At 35.9% G+C, this 19,269-nt stretch overlaps 1 protein-coding gene across 2 annotated transcripts; it reads right to left on the bottom strand.

Annotated features, from left to right (window-relative positions):
• Positions 1-281: 281 nt before the first annotated feature.
• SEC22A (SEC22 vesicle trafficking protein homolog A (S. cerevisiae)) lies at positions 282-18,481 on the bottom strand. Of its 2 annotated transcripts, none has more exons than XM_009574736.1 (7): positions 18,244-18,481; positions 15,258-15,461; positions 13,180-13,343; positions 11,735-11,929; positions 6,946-7,064; positions 4,167-4,232; positions 282-626 (listed from the first exon to the last, which is right to left on the bottom strand). In XM_009574736.1, exons 2-7 carry the CDS (start codon positions 15,437-15,439, stop codon positions 426-428), a joined length of 927 nt encoding a protein of 308 aa, XP_009573031.1. In that variant the 5' UTR covers positions 15,440-15,461; positions 18,244-18,481; the 3' UTR covers positions 282-425. The 2 variants fall into 2 exon arrangements, with proteins under 2 accessions (XP_009573031.1, XP_009573023.1); XM_009574728.1 differs by lacking the exon at positions 18,244-18,481 and adding an exon at positions 17,966-17,985.
• Positions 18,482-19,269: the final 788 nt, after the last annotated feature.

Here is a 19,269-nt window from a genome sequence, read left to right as displayed (position 1 = left end):
GCCTATCCCCTACTGCCTCACAAAGGCAAAACTGATTTTGGAAGTGAAGAGCTTGCATGATATGCAGAACACATGCTCTATACATTCCTTCCATTAACATACTTTTGAATGAAGCTTTTTTATGCCACCAGTCAAATTCCCCAAACTTGGTGCCCCTACATACATTTCACTGCATGGATATGACCCATTTTCCTCCTCTAGTCCCGTATTCTTTTGTGTCCTTCTTTTAATTAAAAAAAAAAAAAAAAAAAAATTTAACCATCAAGTGAAAAATGTCCACAGGCATCTTACGTTGCTTTATTGGGGGGGGGAAAAAAAAAAAAAAAAGCCCCATCCAGACAGCTTCTTCTTTTGGAGAACAGCTTTACATTCCTGAGAGTGAATAACTGTTGGAACAAGACTGCCTCTAAATGTTCCAGGACTTGTCAGACATTGTAATCAGGGGACTTCCCCTGTGGTTGTCGCAGTCGAATTTGTAAGGTAGAAAATGCTCCCACAGTCACATGAAAGAAGAGCTGCCACAGGTTGCGCAGTTCATACAGATACATGTTACACAGGCAAATTAACCCAAAAGTCAGGAAGGATTTGGCATTCCTCCAGCCCGTGTAGTATACAAACAGGTAACACTGTCAGGAAATAAAAAAGAAATCAGATTACCACACGGAAAGTAACTTCCACTGAAGAAACACTATCTGGTCATTGAGAAATTACAAACCCAAAGCAAGTAAAAGTCTAAATCAAACATGTAAGAACAGTATCAATTTAGCAATCATGGAAGGGTGAAAAGCGCCTGACATCAATACAAGGTTACATTTTGCTTCCATTAAACCCTCTTTGAGAACAATTCTCTCATAATCATTGATTACAACCTGCAATAATGAGTGACCCATGACAAGGGAAAGTGGATGTTCCTGGCAATCTCTGGTCAAAATACACTCTGCTCCACCGGAGCAATGGAGAAGGAAAAAGAGCCAGTGTTAAATCTTCTTCAGGCAAAGCAATGGGAAGGACAGGGAAAATAGCAGGGCCCTGCAGCTGGGAATACTCAGCACAACGCAATCCCCCCGATGCAACCCAGTGTCCTGCTAGGGTTAATGCAGAGGATTAACTGGCAGATGCGGAGAGGTCCACAAATACCCGCTGCTCTTCTTCAGCTGGTGCAAGATGGATCACATTTGGAGAGAAATACACAACTCTACTGTAATTCTACCATGTTTTAAGGGTCAGTTTCTGCACATTGTGGTGTAACACAGAATGTCAGGACTGCCCACAGTTCCCTACTCTGCCTTCTTCCTACTGTAACTGGAATTCTCTCGCCTCAGTTTTCATCTCTAAAAGGACATAGCTTTTACATAGACATTATTTTTACTTCTGCTATTGTTCAAACTACTTCCCTGACTTCTACAAAAAAAAATTGTTTACCCCCCTCTGGATTCTAGCCATTTCTGTCTGCTGAAGGAAGTTTTTGCTGTGCTTCATGGTAGGTAACAACATCACTTGGGCTTACTTTGTATTCCAAATCTGTTCCCAGTGGATATATAACCATGCTCACACAAATTTTTTAACAGCATCCATCATCAGATTATCTAAGTGTCATTTCTGTTCTTCTTGGGCATTTGCCACGTTTTATCAGTCAGAGAAACTCCACTTAAATATTTTTCATTTTTCATGTTCCTCAAAGAAGGGCCAAAGCATTGTACATTTGCAATCGAACAATGCAATTTATTGAGGTTACTTTATATTCTATTTGAAACTCAACCACTTTCTTATAAAGCATGCATTTCCACTGTAAGTGTGGCTGAGATTAACAAAACTACCTGTAATTTCTGGATATCTAAATATCTTCAGAGATGTGAGTACTGACAGTATCAGTAAGATTTGTATGTCCTTCCTCCACAGCAAAGTAAAACGAGAGATAAGTAATCCGCGTGTTTCAGAATCTAGATGGAATTCCTCTGAACCTGCTTGGCCACTTTGAGCAGAGCAAATGCAGCCTACTTGTGCTGGCAGTTTTACAAATCATATCTAAAACAGCAATTAGTTGGTACTAGTATCTCAGCAATAAGAATTCAGATAATTTCCTAGCGTCATTGCCTCCACTGACAACATATGAAGAAGTGTAACTGCTTCCAAGATTAAAATAAGAGTCACGATATGCTTCGTCAAAACGATTAATAAATATGAAGGGTTTAAAAACCAAAAATACTACAGAAGTTTAAAAATGTTACTGCAACATGATGTTGTTGAAAAACTATGAATTTTAGTGAAGATCTGTTTTAAATGAATTCTGAGCTAGGTTTGAGATGCTAGAAGATTTGCCACTTACAAAACAGAGCACCATCAAAAGGCCAAAACACTGTGGTTTTAACACCTTACTATAACAAGTGCTGTTGCGAAATTCCTGAGGGTTTTTTTTCTTCTATTAAAGGGAAGTGTTAGCATGGCAACTACTGAGCATGCTTTTATGTAGAAGGCTCCTCTGCTACTTCAGAGAAGATTTTTTTTTTTTTTTTTTGATAAATGTTAAGAACTGACTGAAGGCTCAGCTCCTGACGCTTTGCACTTCAGGTTCAACTGATACAGTTGTTACTTTTATACATTTTCTTCTTCAGAAGAGACTAGAAACCATGGAGGAACACTAGACATGTCAGCGAGCCTAAAACATCATATTCCATGTAAGTCCCATTTTCTGCCTGCACACCTAGGTTACAAACATTTTCTTGGAAACTAGAAAGTGAAACACACTGCTACGTTATTATTAACTGGACAAGACAATACAGCATTATGGACACCTTGTGGGTGAATGACAATGAAATGTGCTGTCATGAAACATACGAAATCAATCTCCTGAACTCCTAAGCGTGGCAAAAGAACATCAGAACATGCCAGAGAACTGACAGCCCTCTTAGTTCTGAAAACTGACCAATTACATATTGTAGGAATGACACCAGAGGGTGCGGAACAAGAGTCTCAATAGATCTATTTTGAATATTAAGAAAAAGCCTACATTCCACACTGCATGGATTCCTTCTTTAAAACAGCTCTATTCAAGTCAGATAGTGGGGGAAAGACATATGTCCTTATGTCTCAATGCACAGACATGAATACTTTATAAAGAATAAGGTTTCTAATTTGGGAGAGGAGGGAAGAATGTGTATTTTTCACACAAAAAAAGAATGGAGGAGCTCCACCTTATCTGATATGATATCTGATTGTTGGCATGGAAAATTAACACCAATCTGAAGAATTATTTAAGGCAGAAGCTGATGAAAAGTCAACAAGTGGTGAAGAACACAAGTTGTACTGTGACATTTTGCTAGAGATAAGCTATAGAGAATGGAGATTGCAGGTAACCTAGACAAAAGGCTGACTGATAGAAAGGCTGATATAAAAGGAAAATCCTAATACATTTTTTTATTTTAAGGTCTGACACTGTTCTAAACATTGGCACACAGAAACTGCATACTCCACAAGTGCAAGAGATTAAAAGTCAAAAGAATTATAATAACAGCAATTGAGCATGACAGACATTATAGTCATAGCCAAACATAACAGCAGTATCACTGAATGACAAATGCCAATGGGCACCAGAATACCTTGCTACAAATTATATAGGGAAGTCCAATTCAGACGCAGAAATGGAAAACCTACAGACATGAAATGCAACATGAAATATCAGACAGGAGAAGGAAAACATAGTGGAAAGTGGCTGAAAGCTTTGAGAAGGAAGGAGATACATAATAACATACGAAGTGACGGAAATTCTGGGGTGTAGTGCCTAGGTATTACCATATTTACTTCAAATCTTCCCAAAGGAAAGAAACAGTAAGGCATTTGTTCAGATGGTTAAGTTTACTTGAACTATGAAACAACTAGTTTTAGGAAATGATATAACCTCCACTGCTTGTAACTTTAGAGATAAATTGTAAGCTCCAGACAGAAAAGTATACCAAATTTCTTAAATCAACTAACTGAAGAAAAATGCCATCAAACAGAAGCAATTTGTATCAAACTACTTTATGAGTAATGAAATAAAACAGAGCAGAAATTATTTTTATAATCGCCCTATTCAAGTATCTGTGACATTTAAGAAAACATGATGACATTTATGCGTGACTAGCTAATGTTTCTAAACTCTAGTGAATTACGCAAGCAGAAAAACACACCTGGTACAAACAGGCTGCTGTTCCGAGAAAAAATGCAATAACGTAGCTGAAATCTTCACCTTCGTTCTGTGAAAATAAAATAAAAAGCCATGTTTTACAATGTTTCAGTGAAATACCAGATATTTACAGCATGAAAGTTATTAATTATTGTATGTTAAAATAGTCTTACATAGAGATTTATAATAATTCCTATACTACGCTAAACCAAAAGAGTTAGCACTAATCATTGCTTACTTATATGTCTGGAAAAAAACCACCTTGATCTTGAATCTGCCCAAAACGTTTATTCACAACAGACAAATAATGCTGAGATTTTCAAAAGCTTTAAAGGAAGTCCAGCTCTAACACTGGACACTTACCTTCTCCAGATGCCTTTGAAAATTCAAGTCTAAACACTTGGTAACTACCTTTAATAACCAACTTCGTAAAATTGTGCCTTCCTCCAGCTTCACAAAATGGAAACGAGATAAAAGGAAAAGACACAAACCGACCACTAGGGTGTGGTAAAATTCTACACAGCGAGTAAATGCAGGCAGCTCTGCGCTCATGGCAGTGAGAACAAAAGCACATGAATTTATCAGAGAGAGATTACCGGAAAAAAAAGATGGAAAAATTTACCTGAGGTGATAGAGCTTTCCACTATGTGTTTAAAAAGAAAAAAAAAAATCCTTCTAACTTATTCAAACAGGTTGTTATAGTTTCTATAGAGCTGAGCAGAATAAATTTACATACTCGCTGATTATTCTAACTGCATTTCCAACAAACATCTGTGACAACCAAAAACTTTCCCATGAAAACAATAGGTACTCATGCATATGTTCTTCCCTGAATGCGAATTTCATTTTGAGAAGAATGTGGTCCATTCGGAACTACAACTTGTTTCTGCTCAAAGTATGTTCAGTGCGAAGCATTTGCATCTACAGTGTTGACTAGGGAAAAGTTCGTATGTCTGCACAGAAAACTTACCTACACGATACAGTACACTCCTAAAACGTATGTAAATTTTTGTCTCAGCGCCACTGCATATTTGCTGGAGTACATACTGTACATATTGTAACAGAGTTTTGCTAACACCCAAATAAAAACACTGTTTATAAAGGAAACATTAATTCAGAGAGAAGCTTTTGAATGACTTCTCAGAAGAAGCTGCATTAATCATGTTTTGGATTACTTCTCCCTAAACCTTGTGGATTTTTCCATAATAAAGTAAATTAAGAGAAATTTCAATGGATTTTAGTGCCTCATTTGTCAGAAATGAAAAAATACCTTCCATCTTGTACTGCCATCTATTACCTCTAGATGCAAGAACATACAGAATAAAATTAATTGGCTGGCCTATCATCACTTAAATAGGTTAATCTAACATTGGCATTCCTTTTTAAAAAATCAGCTGTGGAAAGGTGGAAAGGTAACAAAAGGTAACAAAACAAGTTCTAGAAACATTACACTAAGAAATCTGTTCAGTACTATTTGTACTACAGTGTACTTTAAATTCATTCCTATTTATAAACTGAGAGAATTGTGCATAACAGAAAAATCCAATCAGGGATAAAGTAGAGATGTATGTTTGCTGTTTCATTCTTGGTTTTTCTTTAAAAAACAAACCAAAAACAACTCAAAAGAAGGACCTAGCATGGAACACCTTCATTAACCCTGTTCATCTATTCATTAGTCTTCAGGAAATGCTGAGACCTCAAACATTACTGCTTCATTAAATCTTTACATATATCAATAATTATGTAAGACAACAGGTATACAGGTCATTTTCTTTACCTTACTTCCCTAAAAAATCCATTAGGTATCAAAAGCATTGCAGTTATAAAGTCCAGATATATGTTTGAATAAAAAGATTCCCATTTTCTTTCAGAAAACTTCCACGGGGTTTTTAGTTTCTACCTCCATCACCGCAACAGTAGAGCCATTTAATGTTAAGTCAGTCTTTTTTTTTGTAGTAACACACATGAACTTTCTGTGCGTGCTTGCAAGCACTACCAGCATATTCACTTGAATTGCTTGAAATCATTAACCACTATTATTTTCATTGTAGCAATGAGAATACAACTAGCACAAGAAATGGAATAGAAAGAAACTGAAAGGTTATAGGGAAGGTCAGAGCAGAGAGTTCACATAAACAAATAAATGTTTGTTGGGGAGATTGTTTGGTGAGGGGGGTGTTGTTGTTTTGTGGGCGGGGGCGGGGAGGGAGCAGCATTTAGAAGAAATCACTTGACGGTTTCCCTTACCATTCATCCTTTCAGCACGTAAAGAGAAATAAGCATCCTACTTAAGAAAGTTTATTAAAAACAAACAAACAAAAATTAAAAAAAGTTTCTAAACAGGTTTTGTAAAATTGTTTTTTAAAGATCCCTGTTCTGTGGACCTTTCAAAAAAATTGGCCAGATTTTCAAAGCTGTTCATCATTTCTCTCAAGTGTTTTTAAATAACATCTATTAAAATTAAATGTCTCATATCCTGGCATAAATTTAGAAAACAGAACATTATGTTCACATACTCAGTGCTACCAAGGTACCTAGGGGAAGAGTCGGCCACCCACCTTCTACCGCTTTCGAAACTCACAGCCTCAATGAATGATGCATCACACTCAAGAAGGATGCACAGATCACAAACCATATAGGTTTCATAAACAAAGATCTGACCTCACAAACAGTATTTCTGAAAATAAAACTGGCAAGACTTAGTTCATATAGCAAGCATCTTCTAAGGTGATATTATGATTGCTATGATGCATAATTCTTAAATTCATAAACATGCACAATACCTGGAGAAGACTTTCTATGGCATGAAAGCCACGAATTAAATTCAAAGCCCCACATAACAGACTAAGCACAAATGAGACAATCCCTGGCAGAGTCACAGGTTCCAGACGCTGATGAGGAGCTGCAAAGCAGAAGATCAGAAAAAGATATCAAAGGTCAAAGCAATGTCTTTAGAAATTTAGTAAAATAGTAATCTCATTTTTCAGTGGCTTCTAGCTCAAGAAGAGATCACTGAAGCAAACCACAAAATGTCAATCTTTTTTCTAAAAAGCAGAAGAAACATTTTAAATATTTCAGCACAAGGTTTAACAAAAAGTATACTTTCCTTCAATTCACGTATGTAGTTCTTTATATTTAGTCTTTAACTCAATACATTCAGTTTATTCAGTATGGTACTGAAAGCTGCTCAAATATGCCAGGAAATCAATGGCAGATGATGCATTTGCTAAGTGAAATTTGTCCACAATTAGTAGCCACTAATAAGTCACGTACGTAACAGCTACTCTCACAACCTCCACTTTTTTTTTTTTTTAACACTAATGCATTAGCAGAGCTATTGAGACTGATTTAGCTTGTTCACTGAACGGAACACTATGAGGCAAAGCTATTACAGTCCCCTACCTTAAAAAAATACAGCCAGTGAGTGCTACCAAAGATACAAATAAAAAGACAGCTCTGAAACTAAGCTAGTATCTATATTACAACTTTATACAGACCTTCCAGATAGTGCTTAGAAGTCTTTTACAAAACACATTTCTTTCCATGCACACCCACTCTTTCGGGCTTAGCTAGGGTCACAAGTACATAACAGTTGTGTATGTTCCTCATTATCGTTCCTCTCCGTAATTAATAACAGAAAGCAAATACGAAAAAACAATGCAAAACTCTTAACAGTCTAGGCAACACTGGGAAAACAATAGGACTACTGAGCCATACTTAAATCATTCTGTTCAAATCAATGAAGTGTAAAGATGTGAACAATGAAGTTAATGAACTGTAACATTAATAGAGAGAGGGGTGTCAATCCTGGTTGTTTGCATTGCACAGATCCAGGAAAAAGGCTTTCCAAACAGTTTATGAAGTTACAGAACCTAAAGAAAAAATGACAAAAGCTATTTCATGTTGATAAGCAGACAGGGCTGTCTAATTATGAGTGTGTGATAACTTAAAAATAAAACACAAAATTAGTTAACTTATTTGTGCTGAATTTAATAGTTTAATCAGTATTATTTTTTAAACAAAAGCATAACCCATGTTTAACTTTCAGAGTTTATTGCTTTTCCATAGTGCATATTAGAGGAACACTACCAGCAATCGCTCAGTTAAGATTAGATATGGTATTTGCATACCAAACCAAAAGTCTTTTTGAGTGACTTCTAACTGGTTGTTTTATTTTGGTTTGGTTATTTTAAACCATCTCATCTAAAGAGTGTCAAAAAGGTGAAAGTGTACGTGACTGTTTTTAGCCAAAAGTCATTGCATTTCATTAACTGGTGGATAAAATTAGTTCACTGCTCTCCATGCACAGCTCTCCAGACAATCTCATTTTCCCCATGTATCAGGGTAACTTTAAAACATCATGTGTTAAAACAATATTTAAAACACCTCTTTGAGAACCATGAAGGGAAAAGTAAAGAGTCTTGTCATCTAAATCAAGACAGTCTATGTAGGATCAGAAAATAGTAACTTTTCTCTCTTATTAAAATATGAAACACCCCCCCCCAAAACTTTAAAGGACATTGCATACCGCTACTGATGTCATTAAGCTCTCCAGGGCTTAATAAATTTTAGTGTTACAATCAAAGCAACAAGAGTCATTTAAATTAAAAAAAAAAAAAAAAAAAAGGCAAAACTAGAAGAATGAAGGAAGTGTGTCAGAGAAGGCAGGGTAAAGGACAGCTGACCTTGAGTCAGTAGGTCCATAAATCTTAGAGAGATTATAATTGCCATATCAAAAACTCTCTAACACAAGCCAAGGATCAAATAAAGCACAAATTCTGAATTAAAATGTTGAAATTTAAATAAAAAATTAGGAAATTTGCATGACGTGAGAAACTGCACTACTTGTAAGGACACTTATTTAAAAATAAAAAGTTAAAAAAAAAAAAAAAATCGAGTACACGATCAGGCAAAAAGTAACTTTGATTTGAGAACTGTTCCTTCGTTGAAAAAAAGCTCAGAAAACAGAAAATTTATCCTAACGAATAAATACCTAAAACATCACACATCAGCATGCTGTTACCTTATTTCTAATGCCTGCCTTCACCTTTGAAGCAAAATTCTATCCATAATCTGCCCACTTTCTGCTTCACACATTAATAATTACCCCTATTCCTCACTACACAGCACAACTTTCACTAAAGGAAAAAGGCTGCTATTTTCAATTACTTTAACAATATAAGAGGCCTAGACACTAGACCCTGGATACATATCCAATTACAAGTATAAGCAAGTAACAGACAATGCTTCATCAGCATAGCCAAAACAAATGCATCAAATTCAGCTATTCTGTGTAAGAAAACAAGATTTGCATCTACCTAACTTCCTACCTCTGCAAGCTATCCAACTTGATTTAAGATACTTAATTCACTTATAGCAAATCATATTTTTTAATAGGACAGCATATTCAGGAAATTACACTAGGCAAACTACATCTTTTTGTGAAAATTTGTCCTTAAAGCAAAGTAGAAACTTTGAAGTCTAGCTAACTGAGTGGGTAGCAAACACCCAGAGAAAGTTCTTTTCAAGGTGGAGAGAAGCGATGAATGTAAAGAATTACAAAACTATCAGCAGACTTGCTAAAAAAGACACTGTTATTCAACAGCATCTAAAATTTGAAGAGCTGAAGAAGGAGCAAAGTGCAAACCTCTCATAATGTACAGCCCTTTGATGGTGAATTTCTAGAGCAATCCAAGGAAGGAAGCGGATAACTGAACAGAGAGATCTATGGAATTCAGACGAAGAAGAAAGTTAAAAGTAACTGAAAGAGGAGAAAAACCAGAAGAAAGTCGACATGGAAAGAACTGCTTCTGTAAGACAAGTTGTGGAGAGTTAGGTGAAAAAAAATTGGAAGATCATCCACCAATTATTGTTTAATTTTACTTCATAGTAAAAAGGGAAATGGTCCTTATGCATTTTAATTTAGGCCCGTATGATCTTCCAACACTTTTACTCAGAAAAGTGATAAAAATCTCATCTACCACTACATGGACAACTTTAAAAATACAGCCAATTTTGACACAGGCCAAATTCTCTCATGTTTAGTGTTTTTTCTTCTTCCAGTTACAGGAAGTTTGAATCTAGACAATTTTCAGAGTTAACCAGTTGCCACCCACCATAACCTTTTCCACAAGCCAGGATTACACTAGAACATTAAGAGGTAACGATGTAAGCATCAAAAGTGGCAAAAGAATGGTATCACAGCATTACATACCTTTAAAAACAGCCCACACACATATGCAGTAGATGATTAAAGGTATGTACAGTGCTGCTTAAAAGATTCCACTCTTCTAAACAATTTAAACATCTTCACACTTTTTCTTCATTAATTTTCCAGAATCTATCTCTACTGTTAAATTGCAAATTCAGAGATTGTAAGCTATTTCTACACTGTCTCATAGCACCTAGAATTCTCAGGACCAGGGCCCCAGCAGTACAAATAGGGCACCCTAGCGATTTTGTTTGTTTTTCATTTTCAGTGGAAAGCAGTTTTCAATCTTCTAGAGAAATCCTTACAAGTAGGTAAAGTAATTAGGACAATACACTATTTATATATATATAAACTGCACAAAATTAATCTGATCTCTTGTATTACAGAACTGTAGGAAGTGTTTAGATTTACAACTGCAATTTTCACCCTGACACCGTAAAGTGAACAGCATCGGTGTATGTCTGCCCAGGGTAACTAGCCTTACAGAGATACTTTGGGGAAAAAAGGGGAAGATATTAACTAATTAAAATCAACACTTCCTTTTATTCTATTTATGATTTTGCTTCACTAAACTTGGAAGACTGAAATGAGGTTATGTCAGTTTCACATGTGGAGTCCACGTACTAGTGCAAGGACTTGGCGAGTTTTAAGTTTTCTATCCTGCTGGGAAACATCTAAAGGTGGGCCTCAAACTCATTCAGAGCATTCACTTAATTGCAGAAACCTTTAGCCCAGCTCAACCACACAATTCCATATTCACCTCCTACATGAAATAAATTAGTTTTAAAAAATTAATGACTACTTATATGAATGTGGCAAGTATATACAAAATTGCTATTATTAACATCGTACACAAGGTACTTATTTTAGAGAGTACGTATATTAGCCAGCACAGCTCTTTGGATTTTCACCATCACAGATGCTTCCTAAAGTGATGCTTCTCCCTCCAGCTGCTCTAACTCCTGACACAATGCTTTTAGCTTATGTCATCATTGGGTCTTACTGGGCAGAAATAATAAAAATTTTCATAAATCTTAAAACGTCAGAAAAAGAAAGAAGATAATCTTGTTAAGTGCTCATCTTCATTTGCTTATTTTCATGCAGATTTTTTTTTTCCTTCAATAAAGCAGTCCATTGAACAGACCCATTTCTCTCTCTGAGTGCCTTGGGAAGATAAGCACTTTGAGCAGAGGACAAAACAGACATCTAAGCTAAAATACATGTAAGGTCATGACAGCTTTATGCTTTAAGAACATCATGGTGAAAAAGCTTTTCTTAAAGAAAAAAAAAAATCAAAGATTAATTCTATTACCCTGCATCTGTCTCATTTAAGGATACAAAACCAAAAGTCTGAAACTTACCTGCAGATATCTTACCAGTACCCTTATATTCCGCCACAGATAAATGTGCAAACCCATTAGCTGAACCAAGTTCTGACACGGAAATTTGATAAGGTGGTCTCAGTTTGATTTCTGTCTGCATGTCAGCAAGATTCATCTTTGTTGACAAAGAACGTGTGTTGTTATATCTCTGTTTGGTCCTCTGAATGAAATTATCTGTGTAAAATTTAAAATAAAAAGCTATATCTTTATGGATTTTTGTTAATTAAATAATCCAAGACCATACAGCTTTATGTACTACATACTTCACAAACTCAAATATACGGTTTGAAATGTTTGTATTTATCTTGGATTTTTTAACACTGTTTCTGTTTTGTGACTAATATATCATGGGCTATTTAATTCTGCAGTAAAAAAAATCTAAGCTCTAGAAATCTAATTACTTAATAACTGCGAATAACCTAACGACTTTTCACTGCATGAGACTGAATGCATTGCTAATACAATGGATTTACTGCACTTCTAGCTTTTCCGTTAGTTTAGTAAATATCCTTATGAAAAAATTAACTTCAAGTATTACTTGAGTATGAAACATGCTTGCAAAATACTCAGGCAGAGAAAATTAGTAGCATATTATACAGATATAAAGACTGTAATAGACCTACATTCTAACTTAACTAGTAGAATAAAGAAGGCGTTGGGGGAAAAAAAAAAAAGAGCTTTCATAGAAATCTTCATAAGGAAGAATGTTATACAGAAATTGTTAAAAATTGCCTGACTGAATTGTAGATAGGAATTAACCAACTGGAATATCTTCCCCCATATTTCTAAAACTGCAGTTCTTTTTGCTGTGATGCGTTTTATAAGAATATTTAAAGTAACTGCCTAACATACAGTATTAAAGCAACAGACATTAATAGAATCCGTAACAGCTGTTATCTGGTATATATGAGATTAGTTGTATTTGGAGCTTGCATGACAGAAGATTAAATGCTTCACTATATCATAAGACAAATAAAAATCTCTCTCTTTCACATACTGAACAAAAATTACAGCACAGCTAAGAGCAAACATGAAATTGCAATCTTTTACTTGAGAAATTTATGAAGCCCAATGCCTTTAGAGGTTAAGTATTTCAACAGGTATGAAGTCAAACAACTCCTAGTATTATTAACTAGGAGAAGATGAATTCCAGATTTGGTCACACATGGCTTAAACCAAAATCTACTGGAATGAACAGAAAGATTATAAACAAGTTTGAATAAAACTCTAGTAGCCTAATTTAATGTCCACAGAAGTATTTCTTTATTGACTCTTAACAAGCGTTAAATCAGATTCTAAATCCACCTCAAATACAGCTATAAACTGCCTTGGACATTTTTGTTTTGAGTGCATAAGTTGCACATCTATTTAAATACTCATTTGTCTTAGTGTGAGAATCAAGAGAAAAAAATTCAGATCCTTACCAAACTCGATAAAACAGTATGGCCTGACAGCAGTATTTGTCTTCATCATATTGTAGGTAGTGATGAACTCTTTCTGAAGCTCATCCAGGAAGCAGAAAGCCAGGACACTGGGATAATTTTCAGTGCACAACATCATATAGCTTACTCCCAGAGAACTTATAAAGCTATAATTGAGACAACAAATTCAAACTTTCAAATTTAAATCCAAGTAATTCACTACTACGCTAGTCTGATCTCATATTCTATAATCAGAAAAGCAAAAACTGCTCTGGGGTAGCAAAGGAATTAATGTTTACTGTAAAATCCAACACTGTTCTAGAAGAAAAGCAATTTACTTTTAGGCAATGTTTTACTTTAACACCACATTGTACGATCATATGAGAAGATGTGTTATACATCTATGTGTATGTATATATATGCGTGTGTGTATATATACATACACACTCTCACATACACGGAACAGAAAATAACATAAAGCTTTTGGGGTACAGAAACATAGCAGGTTTGTCCAAAAACAGTTTTTCATTCATCTCAAATGCAGAATATGTGATCTGGTGCATCCCAAAAATGCAAAAACTTATCTTCAGACTGGGGGGTAGGGCAGTTGGTTCTTTCTAAAATATGTGAGGAAATAAAACTGTTCCGTAGAATACAGGATTCATCATTCTCCAAAGATAGTTGCAAGGATGACCAGAGATGGCAAATACGAAATTAGAAAGGGTCAGTTTTCAATACACACATCCCTATTGCATTTAGGCAATTCATTAAATAGAGTTCACATTTTCATGACACATTCCAATCTCTTCAAAATCTTCATGAATAACTTACACCATTAAAAGTAATAAAAAACATACTGACTAAGCCTTATGTCTCATTCTTAAAAGTTTCTTTTAAGCTGACCAGTTTACAAGCCAACTACAGCTGAGGTTTTAAAAAAACACCAACTGGAAAAATTTAGTCCGTGCTGGGCCCAATCCTGAGAAATGCTGGAAACTCACATATACCAATGGGAGATGGAGAAGGCTAAGCACCTTCTAGTATCATTCAGGTAGTATACTTTCCACCACTGTAACTTCTACATGTTTGCTAGGGGTTAGGATGAAATTACTCACCTCATTTAAAATAGCGTATCTAAATTAGAATCAGAATTTAGCTCAGCTGAAGTGCAACCAAATTACCAACTACATACAAGTGCACCTAGTTACCAATACTAAGGAGAAAGGTCACATATAAAGCAAAATTCTGAGTAAACAATAGATTCAAAGAATTATTTCATGATAATCAAGTTTCATGCTACAAATGGGAAAAAAGACCATCTTCTGAACTATCACTTGATCAGTGTTGTCACACAGGTACACTATCAAATTGACTAGCTCAAAAAATTTAAGAACAGTTATTAAAAAAAAAAGTCAAAACACAAAAGCGTGAAAAGAAAACAAAAAGCATTGTTGTGAAAGCGCTGGATGAAGCAGTAGGATAGGTAGGCTCCATTCAACCATTCAAGACTTTACTACACACTGCCTTCACACCAGAAAAATCATTCTCACCCTTCCCACTCCCTCACTCTCTGTGTGCCATATGAAATAATTATTGAGTTATGCTTGGTTTTTAGGGCATGTTTTCTCTGAAGTCAACAGAAATCCTGAAGGTCCAACAAAAGGGCCTAATTCCATAACATGCTAACCACAAGTTTTCAGAAATACTGGGTTGTGAAAGTATTTGGGTACTTTTTAAAATTTGTGTAGACTAAAAAGAGAAAACAAATGAATACTAGTTGAACTAGCATGAGGAAGAACAAGTCTGGTCATTTTCATTTGAGAAACAACCTTGAAATTTAAAGAAATATTTCTAGTAGGTCAAGGACTTCGATATTTACAAAAATACTGTCTATTTCAACCTAGGACTTCCACCAAAGTTTCAAATCTTTCTACAATTTCTCAATTTTTAATTTCTGATACATAAATACTGCCAAGAATTAATCTTAGTTTGATTAATCATTTCTAATGTGAACTGTTAACTTTTAACTTACAGACAGACACAACCCAGGACGTTGCAAACATATAAAAGAGAAGCCTTACTTTATATTATACTGCCCAGTTTTCAGAGTACATCTATCAGGAAGCTGAGAAAGTTTCTTTGACAGCATTTTAAAATATTTTCTACATTCTTGCATTCCCATGCTCTGGTCATAATCAGTAGATGCAGACAGTGGGAGTCCATCCCTCACACGGACCACAGAGGCAGACAAAATCATAGACATTGCCAATAGAGTTAACGAAAACCTAAAACAAAACACAAATCATGAGGAATCAGAATTAAGATAAAAGCAAAAACAACAGAGTCAACTATGATTAAACAAACTTCCCAAGCTGTATGCCCCAAGGCTTAAAATGGGGCACGGGGAGGATTTTCAACTATAACTCAGATTAGAGTCTTAACTGAATAGGACCTGTTAGTCTATGCGAACCACAAAGCAGCAGCACATCTGACATCAATGTCACGTTTTCAAATATTTTTATCTGAACTGCCATAAATCCTCACCTAGGGATACCTGTGGATATTGAAACACTATTACTTAGCGTTAGCGCTACTGCAGCGCTTACACCCTTCAAGCTGTAAGTCTTCTTGTTTAATGAGACAACAATTACAGTCTAAACAAACAAGAACAATAGATAGAGAGGAAAAACGTGTACTGTAAAGATATGCCAGATGGAGAAGAGATCCAGCTCTTGATCAAGCAATAACATTAATGTGCTTTCATGAAACTGTTACTGAGTTCATGCTTAAGTACCCTGACAAACAGAGACTTACACAACTTACGTACTATCAAATAGGAAATCAAGGATCAGGACAGCAAGGAATGTAATCCAGCTCTCCCAACTCACAACGGAATTTAAACATTAAATGCCTTTTTTCTTATCTGGGTCTCCATTTTCTTTAAATCTGCAAAATGTGTCTATCAGTATTACACAAATACTGAGCAGGTTGAAATGGTGCTTGCAAAGCTTACATGCTTTTAAAGTATTTAGCTTTCAAAGTATAATAATTAAAGCTTTGTGGAATATAGTCACTTAAAAAAGAAAAAGTTGTGAATTAAACATTTCTCGATCAGAAAGAGAAAATTTATAGTAGGCATTTAACAGTATCACATAGCCCACAGACAGTCTTTCAAGACTGAAGACACATTTTTAAAACCTTCAAGTTCTTCAAACCTTACGTTAAATCAAAACATCCAAAAGTTTAGCAAGACAAGCATTAAAAGAAGGATTACTTATCTGCTAAGTATCAGTACACAAATTTGTTCCCTTACAAGTGGGCGAACTGCTAGAATTTATATGAAGCCAAAAGCAAACACTTCCTCAACTCTTAACACTGCTCTGCAGACTCCTACCGTATACTACACCTATCACTTAGATTATGAATAAAATAGATTTTTGCCTCCTTCAGATGATGCTACTCAAGTTCCATACAGTCACAAACTGCAAAAGAAAACAGATGAATACAGCTGAAATATGCTTTCATGTGCAATACTGACATGTTTACTGCACCTTTCAAACTATGACATCAAGAGTGCTTTACAAGCCTTAGCAACTGAAGGACTCTATTCTGAAAAGTTAGGAATCCACATTTTCCAAAAATAGCACTGCCTCTTCATAAAAGAGAGGAAATAGCTATTTTTTCCCTGAACTCTCACCTCCCCTATTTCCCACTACCCAAAGATTATATATACATACTTACTGAATAATAATCAATATTGAAGTTTTTCAAGGGTATTTACTCCTGTCCTGGTTTCAGCTGGGATGGAGTTAATTTTCTTCCTAGTAGATGATGTAGTACTGTGTTTTGGATTTAGGATGAGAATAATGTTGATAACACACTGATGTTTTAGTTGTTGCTGCGCAGTGCTTACCCAGAGTCAAGGACTTTTCAGCTTCTCACCCACCCCACCAGCAAGTAGGCTGGGGGTGTACAAGGAGTTGGGAGGGGACACAGCTGGGACAGCTGACCCCAACTGACCAAAGGGATATCCCATACCATATGATGTGATGCTCAGCAATATAAAGGTGGGGGAAGAAGGAGGAAGGGGGGGACATTCGGAATGATGGTGTTTGTCTTCCCAAGTAACCATTCCGCACGATGGAGCCCTGCCTTCCCGGAGATGGCTGAACACCTGCCTGCCGATGGGAAGCAGCGAATGCATTCCTTGTTTTGCTTTGCTTGCGCACGCGGCTTTTGCTTTACTCATTAAACTGTCTTTACCTCAACCCACGTTTTCTCACTTTTACCCTTCTGATTCTCTCCCCCATCCCACCGGGGGGGGAGTGAGCGAGCGGCTGTGTGGGGCTTAGTTGCCGGCTGAGGTTAAACCATGACAACTCCTCAGAGAGAGAGAGGCATATAATAATGAAAACATTCAAAATGTGTTGTAATTTTCAATTTAAGAAATTCAGCTTCATCAGCAGTCAAACTTCAACCTGCTTTGAGATGCATCACATTAGCTAAACAAATTCCGAATTAATACCCTCGTATTTTACTTGTACAGCATATCAGACTTTCACCAAAGTCATAACAGCAGCAGAAGCCACTGTTGCCTCTAGTCTGCTGAATACCCCTGGGCTTTTATCAGGTACGCTTGTTATTTCAGCACTTCACTACAGAATTCCCTATTCCCTTTGATCAGCTGGACACAAAAACAGAAAACAAAACTACTTTAGGACTTGCTCTAGATTAGCCTGCTGGAGTGAAGCATTCTAGAAATTAAACCTGCAGTTCTAGAAACTTTTACCTATCTCTATTTGAGTTCATGCACGTGCTCCCAGCAGGACAATTCACATGGAATGCACACAGCACCCATTTTCTTAACTATGCTGCTAACCATATAACCACAGCATTAGCTCAAGAGCATGAGCTTGCAGAGGAGCTTTAAACTGTAATGGTTCTCTGACAATAACCACCTCTACCACTTGGAACTCAATCCTGAAAGGGACTTCCAGGAGCATTATCAATATAAACATAAGAACAATTATGTGATAGCAAAGTTTAAAATTCCCCCCACTAACTTACTTGCACAAAATGTAATTTCACGGATCTGCATTTCCTCCGATGAAGCAAATAACTTCATTAGCACCTAACGTGAAGAAAGGAACATAGCTCCATGTCCTGTTTTAGGAAAAGGTAATGAATAGGACAGCACTGCAGGAGAAACTCAGAATCCTGTAGCCAGCTCTCAGAAGGAAAAATATTGTCCTGTTCACTTTTTAAATGATCTTGACGATTAAAGTTCATGTTGAGCTATCTGATAAGATAAGAACAAACAGAAAAAGTTAATAAATGTATTTACTGGCTAACAATATTCTTCAACTCTTTTTGTGAGGGCATGCTTATTGGAAAGGCCTGAACACACCCTAGGGAGATTACTCAAGAGGTACGCAAGTAAAAAGAAAACTAGAATAATAGAAATATTAAATCTATGTTCTTTAAGTGAAGTTGAAGAAGTCCCATCACTTCAGCCACTTAAAATGGGAAAATATGTTATCTGTCTGCACAGTACATGAGTAACTCAGGGTAACGCAACCTTTGACTCTGAATCCCATCACTCACCTCATATACTAAGTTTAATTAATCTATAACCTCCTCTCATCAGAAACCTGAACACTTCAGGAACATAATACAACACAACCACAGCTGTATTTCCAAAGTATTAAGATTTTCAATACTCAATCTAACCATAGTTGCTTTACTCCTACAACTAAGGACAAAGAATATAAATATCACTAGCAACAGCATGTATGCATGGACAACAGACAAAGCAAAGGATAAAGAGATATTATTTCAATTTTTTTTTCAATACTTTTAGAGGTATTCTTTCAATTTTTATGTCTATTCTATATAAGAAATATATATTTGCATAAATGTAGAACAAAACCAGTTACTTTCTTCAAGTCTCCTATTTATATTTAGAGAAATTAGGCTCTCTAACAGAAGATAAGCCTCCATTAAAACCTGCCAATTCTCTTAATGTACTACGAAATCACACAAGGTAAAAATTGTGTTCAGATGCACAGTCTTAAGTATCACCAGTCAGCCAGG

This window comes from Fulmarus glacialis, unplaced genomic scaffold (genome assembly GCF_000690835.1).
Source record: "Fulmarus glacialis isolate BGI_N327 unplaced genomic scaffold, ASM69083v1 scaffold17700, whole genome shotgun sequence".
Lineage (NCBI taxonomy): Eukaryota > Metazoa > Chordata > Aves > Procellariiformes > Procellariidae > Fulmarus > Fulmarus glacialis.
The sequence above is the reverse complement of the archived record's forward strand: the minus strand, read 5'-3'. Positions and strand labels throughout refer to the sequence as shown.